This window comes from Mya arenaria, chromosome 2, assembly GCF_026914265.1.
Source record: "Mya arenaria isolate MELC-2E11 chromosome 2, ASM2691426v1".
NCBI lineage: Eukaryota > Metazoa > Mollusca > Bivalvia > Myida > Myidae > Mya > Mya arenaria.
The window spans coordinates 132,624-143,308 of NC_069123.1; the positions used below are offsets into that span (position 1 = coordinate 132,624).

The window sequence follows — 10,685 nt, forward strand, 5'->3', positions numbered from 1 at the left end:
TTCCGGGGGAAATAAACATCATGAAGATGAGAAATAGAACAAAATATAAGGGTATTGAAATGTTTTAAAAATTAGTACTGTGCCAAACTAGAAGTCTATTTAATTTTATGTTTATTGTATTTTAATGTCATATAAACAAAGCAATATATTTATGTCTTATCATGTATGATTTTAAATAAAGTATGTTTAAATACTAAATTATTCGTGATTTTTCAGTCTTGGTATTGCATTTTTACTTGTGGATATCTGTGGTATCTGAATTTGGTGACATCATGATCATCTTACAATACATTGTCAGATATAACCGGTACATTGTCACACTCTGCTTCTGTACTGGTGTTGTTGTTCTTGTTGTTGTTGTTGTTGTTGAGTTTATAAAGGTCTGCTCGCGCCCTATAATGGCTGCATTATGGCTTGAACTCATCACATCCTCAAGTGTGTCTTAAACAAAATTTCGAAACCAAGGGTGGAATATAACTCTCACTGGTTGATGGGATATTCGCCAAAGGAATAATTTTGTTCCCAAAATGCCGCAAGTCCTGCGATGAATGACAACTAGAGTAGTCCCAAAGCTCACTTGTACTGTTGGACATTTCCTCTTAAATATAAGTTACTATGAAAAAGGAGGCAGTTTCATTGGTGCAAAATGGTGACCTCTTAGAATATTAGCCAAAATAATTACTTTGTGTGATCAAATGCATATTAAGTAATAAATCCCCTGTTGCTGTTTGACATCATGTTTAATGGAGATTATTTAAATGTTAATCATACATTTGATTTCATTTTAAAAAGTGCTTTCTCTCTACCCCAATACGCTTATGAAAACAGATTTGGTCAGTCAGTTTTCCAATGGTACTTAGGCCTAGAACAAAATTGTTTGGTTAGGGTAACATCCTTTTCAAAAATAGGTAGAGTAGGTAGGCTTTTTTTATGTTTTATAAGAATGTCATTTTTTATCCTAGCGGAATGGTGTTAAAGTTATCTTTTGTACAAGTAATTTAAGGTTATAAACTACTTATCGAAAAAGATTTTTTTTTTCTTTAGTTTTTCATTATTTTTTTCAAACTGACTATAAAAACGGTAGGGTCGGCGCCTATTCCGTAGGTAGGGTCGGGTTAACCGAACCAAATGTATTTTTTTATTAGGCCTTATGTAGAGGCTTAAAGGAAACGTACTCGGATCGCCAACAATGGTTGAAATGCCACAAATACAAATTCATGTTTGACGTGACCTGTAAGCATGTTTTATGAACCATTATCGACACTGAACTTATCGTTAGACTCCATTTCTTTAGCCCATCCTTTAACTCATGCGAACCACAACTGATCGCCACAACCCATGACCTCTTGCCCAACTTCGACAGCAACCTTCAAGTGGACAGCATCATGTTAGATTTCAGCAAAGCATTTGATACTGATCCCACAAGATACTTCTTTGGATAAACCTATCTCACGGAACCAAGAGAATCCTTCCAGATCTCTCGTTTACTCGTCGATCTGCTCTCTCTCTCTCTTTCTCTCTCTGGCACTCGAATGACCTACCAGACAACGTATAATCTAAACACCGTCTCTTCGCCGACGATTTGCTTCTGTATTGCTCCATCAAAAACCTGGACGGCAATGAAAAACATCAAAGGACCTCAACACACTCCAAACATGGGGGACAAGCTGGGATATAAAACTTAACTCAAACAACTGTTATGTACCTAGCTCTAAGACAAAATCATCTTTCTTCTGGCCATTGAAAACGATGTACTCCAACCAGTTCAAATGAATCCATATTTAGGAATATCTTTTTCTGATAACATGAACTGGCTGAAGACATGAAATGGTTAACCCATATAAACAATGTAGTTAAATAGCCAACTCTACACGCGGGTTTTCTCAGAAGCAACTTGAGACACTACCCAAAAACATGCCGGAAAATGCCTACTTCACACTTATATGTTCCAAACTCCAATACGCCAGTCTTATATGGGACCCTTTTGCTAAAGCTGAAATTGACATATATGAAAGAATACCAAGATCCTCTGCAGGATTCATCACCAAGTTATTCATCTCGCCAAGAAAGCTGCGTCACCGCAATGCTAATGCACCAGTCAATTGTAACCACGCCCCCCAGGTCCGGGGGGGGGTAGCCGCGGAAATGGGCCGTGTTTTTACTTTGTCGGGTTACCGCGGTGGTTTTGTCTTAGCGCCAAATTTAGCGGGGATTGGGTCTTATATAGAGTCTCTGGGGTGCGGGGGCATTTTGCCGGGGTTTTACCATCAGTTCGTTCCCGCAGGGCGGGGATTTTACCCGGGGTTGGCTGGACCGAAAGTCAAAGTCCCCGCTATTCTCCGGACCTGGGGGGGGGGCGTGGTTACAATTGACTGGTGCATGAAATACCTACCACTGCTTCAAGACAGAAGGATGCAAAAACGTGTAACCTTCATATAGAAGGTGGTGGAAGGGCATGAACCGACTTTTAACATACGAGACTCATCAGGGTCATAGACGTTCAATTAGCGCTAACGTTTTTGAAGACCATATCGCTGACAATCAAGTTGAAAAATATATCTGTAATTATCAAAAGTGTTTCAATCCAGTGTTTTAAATATCGGATAATTTCAAACATTTATTTTTCCTTAGAACTGTATTATGACTGCAATAACCTCTCATCAGTGAACTCGAATAGTGTAAATTCATTAAATTTACTTTGACTTACCCAAAACGCGCACTTCCTCGTCGGGTACAATATTTGTATCTACGACGTTCCCATACATATACAGATGTGAGTATGATGTTCCCCCAGAACTTTTGAGTATCTGGAGCAAACCAACTTGTCCTGCTTCCTGGTTGTAACATTATACGGCAATGAATTAATTCCTCCCGCTATTTATAGTTCACCTTGTATGATAAGGCCGGCCAGCCAACACAGGCGGTCAGTTTATCTCTAGCAGTCAGAGCTGTACCATCCTCACCAATATCATATGTATCAATAATAAATAGTTAGAACACATGCAGTCGTTCTTCATAACATAACATGGTGTCAGAAAAGAACTCATCGCTCATATAGTATTAAATGTGGATCGTTAATTAATAGATTAAGCATCTAATAAACTGTTCACTGTGAGAATGGAGTTAAGTGGTGTTCCAACACCGTGCATGGATTGGAATAGCTCAAATCTTCCGGAAGCTTGGAAGAAGTTCACAGAGCACTGTGAGCTTATTTTTAAGGGTCCACTTAAAGGGAAGGACGAGGATGTACACATCACCTATTTGCAACTTTGGATGGGTGAAAAGGGTCGGGACCTGTACAAAACACTAGAACTGTCAGCGTCCGACAGAGAACATTTGTCAGCAATTTGTGAAGCGATTACAAAACACCTACAGCCGACGATCAACCCCGTTTTTGCACGATATCGTTTCAACAATATGACACAGGGAGAACTTTCTTTCGAAGAATTCTTGACCAAATTGAGAGTAATGGTGAAGGATTGCAATTATAAGGACAGTGAAGACATGATCAGGGATAGGATTGTGTTTGGAATAGTATCACAAAAAATCCGAGAAAAACTCATTAATATGGGAGAAAATTTGACCTTGAGCAAGGCTATTCAAATATGTCAAAGCTTTGAATATGCTCAAGCACAACTGCGCGAAATGCAGGCACCATCGCAAGGAGCAGCCATTAATGTGGTTCGTTCAAGAAGGGTTACTGGTCATAACACCTCAGGCCAGCCTGGTCACAATTCCTCAGGCCAGTGGGAGCAGAGAAGACAACAGCGCGTCACTTTGGGAGAAGACGTTACCCGGACTTGCCAAAATTGTGGGCGGAAACACCAACAACAACACCAGTGTCCCGCAAAGGGAAAACAATGTCAAAAATGGAACCATTTTGCATCAGTGTGTAGAAGTGTAAATGAAGTTATTGACAATAACAATTCTTGTACTCATGATTTCAAGGATTTAGTGATTGACAATGTGGAGTCCACTGTTAGGAATGGGCAGGTATTTGCAGAGTTCAAGGTAGGTCCTTCCAATTTGTCCGTACAGTTCAAGATTGATACTGGTAGCCAAGTCAATATATTGCCATACAAAACCTTTAGAGACATAGGCATAAAGTCAGTTCTAGAAGCCTCACATTCAAAGCTTTCAGCCTATGACGGAAGCACGTTAAATGTAAAGGGATGCATTACTTTGAGGTGTAATCATCCTGGAACTGGCCAAACAAAGGATGTTTACTTTCATGTAGTTGACACACATTCAAGTCCTTTGCTAAGTCTCCAATCATCCCTTGACTTTGAACTCATAAATCTCACATACACAGTTATGTCAGATTCCCAGGTCAACCCCCTCACTAAAGACATGGTATTAAAGGAATACAAGGAAGTGTTTGATGGCATTGGTCTGCTAGCCGGTGAATGTAAGATTCACATTGATCCCACTGTCCAGCCTGTGGTGCATCCCCCAAGAAAGGTCCCTATAGCATTACAAGAAAAGGTCAAGGATGAGTTACTCCGCATGGAGTCATTAGGTGTCATCGAAAAGGTCAATGAACCCACTGACTGGGTTAGTTCAATGGTCGTTGCCGAAAAAGCCAATGGCAAAATTCGTATATGTCTGGATCCGCGTGACTTGAATAAGGCCATTCAACGTCCACATTACCCTTTAAGAACTCTGGATGATATATTGCCTCAGCTTTCAGGCGCAAAGTACTTCACAAAGCTTGATGCTAGGAGTGGTTATTGGGCATTGAAACTTGAGAGAGAGTCATCGTTCCTTACATGTTTTAACACCTTATATGGAAGGTACCGATATGTCCGAGTTCCCTTTGGTCTGAAGTCAAGCGGTGATCTTTTTGTGCAAAAGATTGATGCTTGTCTCGAAGGTCTAAGTGGCGTAGCTGTCATCGTGGATGACATACTAGTGTATGGGTCATCTAGAGAGGAACATGACTCCAATCTTAGAGCAGTCCTAAAGAGGTCTCATGATGAAGGAATTCGTTTTAACGAAACCAAACTCGAGGTCGGGGTATCAGAAGTAGACTACTTTGGTCACCGTCTCACATCAGATGGTTTGAAAAAATCAACCTCAAAGACAGAGGCTATACAGAAAATGAAGCCACCCAAAAATAAATCAGAACTTGAAACCATATTAGGTATGGTAAACTATCTGTCTAGATGTAACAGCCCCTCTGAGACAATTACTGTCTAAAGAAGTTGAATTCTGTTGGGGAACTGCACAGAGTGATGCATTTGACAAAATGAAACAAATCATCACAGACCCGAATCAGGTTTTATCCTATTATGACAAAAGCAAGCCATTAACATTGCAAGTTGATGCCTCCAAGTTTGGTCTCGGAGCAACAATAATGCAAGACGGGAAGCCACTTGCATATGCATCAAAATCACTCACACAAACTGAGGTCAATTACGCACAAATTGAGAAGGAAATGTTTGCTATTTTGTTCGGCTGCAAGCGGTTCCACCATTTTGTTTATGGTCACAAAGTCAACGTGCAAACTGATCATTTGCCGTTAGTTTCTATTTTCAAAAAATCAATAAACACAGCTCCTGCACGATTGCAGCGTATGCTACTACAGCTACAGAAATATGATCTTGACATCAAACATTATCCATCCAAACAAGTACCAGTTGCAGACACACTGAGCAGGAACTTTCTAAATGAAACGTTCCCTGAATTGTCACAAGGCATGGACATGCAGGTACACATGGTTATGTCTCATTTACCTGTATCTGACAGAAAATTGAATGAATTGAAGGACAAAACAAGTCAAGATGAGACTTTAGTATTGTTGAAACAGACTATACTTCAAGGTTGGCCAACCTCTAGAAAAATGTGTCCGTCCCAGATATTGCCCTTCTGGAATTTCCGTGATGAGTTAACTTCTATTGATGGGTTAGTCATGAAAGGAAATAAAATAATCATCCCCAAATCAATGCAGTCTCAGATGCTTGAACTCATTCACACAGGTCACATGGGAGTTGAGAAATGTCTCAGAAGGGCCCGGGATGTTATGTTTTGGCCAGGAATATCGGCTGATATTACCAATCTCGTGTTAAAATGCAACACCTGTTTAAAACACAGAAACTCAAACCCAAAAGAGCCATTAATTTCCCTTGAGATTCCTGATTATCCATGGCAAATTATAGGCACTGATCTATTCACCTGGGAAAACAGGAACTATCTTCTGATAGTGGATTACTATAGCAGGTATTTTGAGGTCAAGGAATTGCCCAATATGAAAAGCACTACGGTCATAAACAGAATGAAAGGCATAATGGCCAGATGGGGAATTAGTGAGAAGGTTATATCTGATGGTGGTCCCTGTTATATCTCTCAGGAGTTCGCTGATTTTGCAAAAGAATGGGATTTCAATCACCAGACAATTAGTCCCTATCACAGTCAATCTAACGGTCTAGCTGAGAAATATGTGTCAGTTTGTAAGAAACTCCTTACAAAGGCTAAGGACGCTGGGCGTGAACCTTTTATTGGCATATTAGAATACCGGACCACCCCTCTTGAGTCAGGGTATTCCCCTGCGCAGTTAAACATGGGCAGACAATTGCGCTCTATCCTCCCAACATCTAAGGAAAATCTGATGCCCAAGGTGATATCTCCTAATTTAGTCAGGCAGGGTATTCAAGATAGCAAACAGAAGGGGAAGAAATATTATGACAGACAAGCAAGGTCACTAGAGCCCTTAACATATGGAGAAAATACAATGATCCAACAATTAAATAAAACTTGGAGACCAGCCACTGTAGTTGACAAGTTAAATGAAAGATCATACACTGTTCAGTGCCCAGATGGGTCTATGTACACACGAAATAGGCGGGATCTATTAAAGACCAATGAGCCCTGCCATGGTCAATTTGCAGAGCCAGAAATACAGGAAATGCCTTTAGGTCAAACACCTACCCAGACTGACATCAAAGATTCGGAAAGCCCTCTAATTGGCAGTACTTCCTCTCCATGTATCAATCACAATCTGTACCTGACCAGGTCAGGAAGGGCCGTAAAACCAAAAGTAATTGAATCCATGTGATGTTCATTTCGCTTGTAAGCTGATTGAATCACTTATCTAAACTAGTTGTTTGATGTTTAAATTAGTCTGACAACCTTTAATAAATTTCCGATGAAATTCAAATCCTGCTATTATAACCCTAACATTGAATAACTCTTTCTCTTTTCCTCTATAAATAAATATAAATAATTTGATATCAAATCACATATATATCTATTGATAATATCTTTTGTTTGTAAAGAAGGGAGATGTAACATTATACGGCAATGAATTAATTCCTCCCGCTATTTATAGTTCACCTTGTATGATAAGGCCGGCCAGCCAACACAGGCGGTCAGTTTATCTCTAGCAGTCAGAGCTGTACCATCCTCACCAATATCATATGTATCAATAATAAATAGTTAGAACACATGCAGTCGTTCTTCATAACATAACAGAATCCAGACGTTATTGTGCATACCGGACGACCGAATACGCAGCGGTGCCGAGACACGAACGTAAAGAACGCTTCCTAACGGGCCTCGCAAAATAAAAATTATAATTTACAACCATAGACATTTCACTGTGGTATGTCAAAACATGATCCAAATACAAATGCGTTTTAAATAGTTTTTGGACTAGGGCACTTGTGGCCTAGTTCATAGCCATAAACACGCTATCTGCATTCTCAAGCCGCATCTGGTTATGTTTGCACTTACTTGACACGCGCATTACGCGAGTTGTCACTGAAGCCATTAAATACACACGGGAACTCATCTTACCCTTGAGCAGGTGCATGTCTGTTAAAGCAATTTCAAATGACACACACACACAGTTGCGTGCTATAAAAGTGAAAAAGCATTCACGGTAAAAATGCAACCAACCAATCATCGCACTGACCTATGAAAATGCCGCTGAAGACATTTGAAAGGGCATTTGTTTTTAAATTTTGCAAATAGTTACACGTTAAGACAGCGGACAATTCGTTCACGTCCTCAAATGCGTCATTTTTGCTGGTATACCAAGCCATCGATAGGCCGATTTGTAATATTGTTTTTAACTTATGGCCCGATCAAATTGTACATCAATACACCAAATGTTGCAATAATAAACATAGCTTGTGTATTTACAATAAAACATGATTGAACTTAGCCATCTATGATTGTTTTCGGTCGCTAATACGCTTGGGTATTCAGCATGTACGTGGCCAATTAGGCAGAATATAAGTATGCGCACATTTAATGTATCCGATGTACAATTATGTGATTAATGGACGCCAGGTGACCTATCATTTGAAAGGGGTTTAAAGGCCTAGTTTAAGCCTATAAGTGACCCCCCCCCCCAATCTGTGTACAGTACACAACCTCTGTGTATTGATCTTAATCTACTTGCCTTGATCCCTCTTATCAGATCTCCGAACTTAGTATCCTGCTGTGCAGTTTGGGGGTTTTTATTATAGAAATGGACCCTAAATGGCTCTGAGCCAATAAACGAATACACAGGAAATTGGCCCCTACTGTGACACCAGTGCAATTAGCAGAAGATGCACAGCAGGGGATTATCATGCCAAACATTCCTTAAACTAGGCCTTTAAGAGTAGAGAATTTGTAAAATATAAAAGAATATAGAATATGTAAAAATATACCGAAAACACGCTATTGTGGCCTTGAAAAATAGGTCATTTCGCGTTCTATTTCAGTAAACATATTATTCAACAGCATGCAATACACTTTATAAATCAAAACAAAATCATATTGGGTTTCCAGGCATCGAAATTTAGCATTAGGCAAAATAAAAAGAGCAGTTTGTTTGTTCAAGTATGCCATAAACTCGGTCGGTCGATCCGACACATACGAAGAATGATTTAAGTGTAAACAAAATATTGGTATACATGTAACAATGATTCCAAAGCGGACCGAACCTGCAAAAAAAGTACCGGAGATTTCTTCGTGACCGAAACTTCGCGCGTACGGAAATACCAGTGCCAATTTTCAGAGAGCGAACTCGGAAACGGATGTACGCCTTTATCGAGAACCGACTCTTAGAAAACAACCTTCATTTACAATCAATGCAATTGCAGATAAGCAATCATTTAGTACTTGGCTTAATCAGTAAGAATTTCAACTTTCGCGGGTGTTTAAAGGTCCGCCCATTGCCACTCATCCGCTCTCGCTCCCTGCGTCAGATTTTGCGTTGACAATGTGTCAGCCAAGGAGGTTATATTCTAAGTCAGTTCTAAAGATGACCTGAATTAAATTCTTAATGATTAAGAAGGGCTTGTTCGCTACGCTCACTCCGCCCATTCTTAATTATTATGATATTAATTCATGGCATCTTACTATAACTAAGTATATATACAGGTAATCATATCTTAAATGAGTTCTTGATTTATTCAGCTTCTCCTTTTAATTTCTAAATTATATTCATTTACGTCTTGTCCGCTTATAAATGTAAGCGAATTGATATTCTGTTTTATGACCCGTCTGTCCAAAATGTGGAGCGCCTGTACCGAATCGGTATCTTTGAACATAACTCACCTTGCTCTATATATAAGCGGCATTTATCAACATATTAAAGCCATATAGCCAGTAATCGAGGTTTATTTCTTTATGGAGATAAACATTGCGGGCTTGTTTTAATGTTAGTCCTGGGTTTGTAACCACAATTATTTCAGGATGTTCTTCTCTCACGATGTTAGTCAGTATCTCAGTCATAAGCAATATATATATATATATATATATACACGAAACAACACCGAAAGATCATTCACCCATCAATGTACATTTATTAACAAATGTTCGGGTTGCCGCCTTTAAACGGTCAGTGAAACAGACGCTCACCGGGGGCGGGGAGGATGGGACGGGGTCAGACTAAAAGTAATTTATTTCGACAATTATTTTTCTATAGAACAAATAACATATATGTATTTTCCATACACGTAAAATTATTTAAGTGACACTCTTTTCAAAATCAATACACACATATGTATAACAAACATAAATGTTAATTAATAAACCTCCAACTACTTACTAAATAATGCATTTATGGAAATCATTTATTACTGATAACAAGATTATAACAGTGTATTTAATAGCTGAATACGCAAAGCTATTAAATGATTGGTGAGTGCTAAAATATTTATTTCGATCTACTATCATCTCATAAGGTAGAAATACCGTGTTTTCTGTAGCTTTCTTTCAAATTTAACTAGATATCCTTCATAGAAATCATTGATTTCGACATTTAATCGTCATTTTCGGTATAATAAAACATTTGTATTATTTGTGGTAAATCTTAAGAGAAAGGGAGTAAGAGTGCAACATAAAATAGCATAACATAAAGAGTTTTGCAGTGTAAGCATAAACAGCTCATTCTCGATTTCAAAAAAAATTTCAAAAAAAAGTACAAACATACATTTAAATGGCATATAATTCCGAACCAGACGTATCAGTACTAAAACATATTTAAACGAATTAAGTTTTACATGAGAGTGTATATTTAACAATTATATATTATTACACAAATGTATTGATAAGACAACGTCTTCAGTTGAATTAAGTAGAAACTATAACGTAAATTCATCTTGGACCAGTCTTAATGTGTAATCTGTTCTGTTCTGTTCTTAATGTGGCTTGAAGTGACACTCTTATTCAAAATAAGTACATATATGTGT

The 10,685-nt window shown here is 38.7% G+C and overlaps 2 protein-coding genes across 2 annotated transcripts; both read left to right on the top strand.

Annotated features, from left to right (window-relative positions):
• The first annotated feature begins 3,117 nt into the window (after window positions 1–3,117).
• Window positions 3,118–5,199, top strand: LOC128204631 (uncharacterized protein K02A2.6-like). The gene has a single exon (XM_052906036.1). It carries the CDS (start codon window positions 3,118–3,120, stop codon window positions 5,197–5,199), a length of 2,082 nt encoding a protein of 693 aa, XP_052761996.1.
• Window positions 5,200–5,248: 49 nt separating this feature from the next.
• On the top strand, window positions 5,249–7,054 carry LOC128204642 (uncharacterized protein K02A2.6-like). The gene has a single exon (XM_052906047.1). It carries the CDS (start codon window positions 5,249–5,251, stop codon window positions 7,052–7,054), a length of 1,806 nt encoding a protein of 601 aa, XP_052762007.1.
• Window positions 7,055–10,685: the final 3,631 nt, after the last annotated feature.

What these genes read in the sequence shown, in the direction of transcription:
- LOC128204642 (XM_052906047.1), top strand. Translation starts at nt 5,249, where the DNA reads ATGAAACAAATCATCACAGACCCGAATCAGGTTTTATCCTATTATGAC.
- LOC128204631 (XM_052906036.1), top strand. Translation starts at nt 3,118, where the DNA reads ATGGAGTTAAGTGGTGTTCCAACACCGTGCATGGATTGGAATAGCTCA.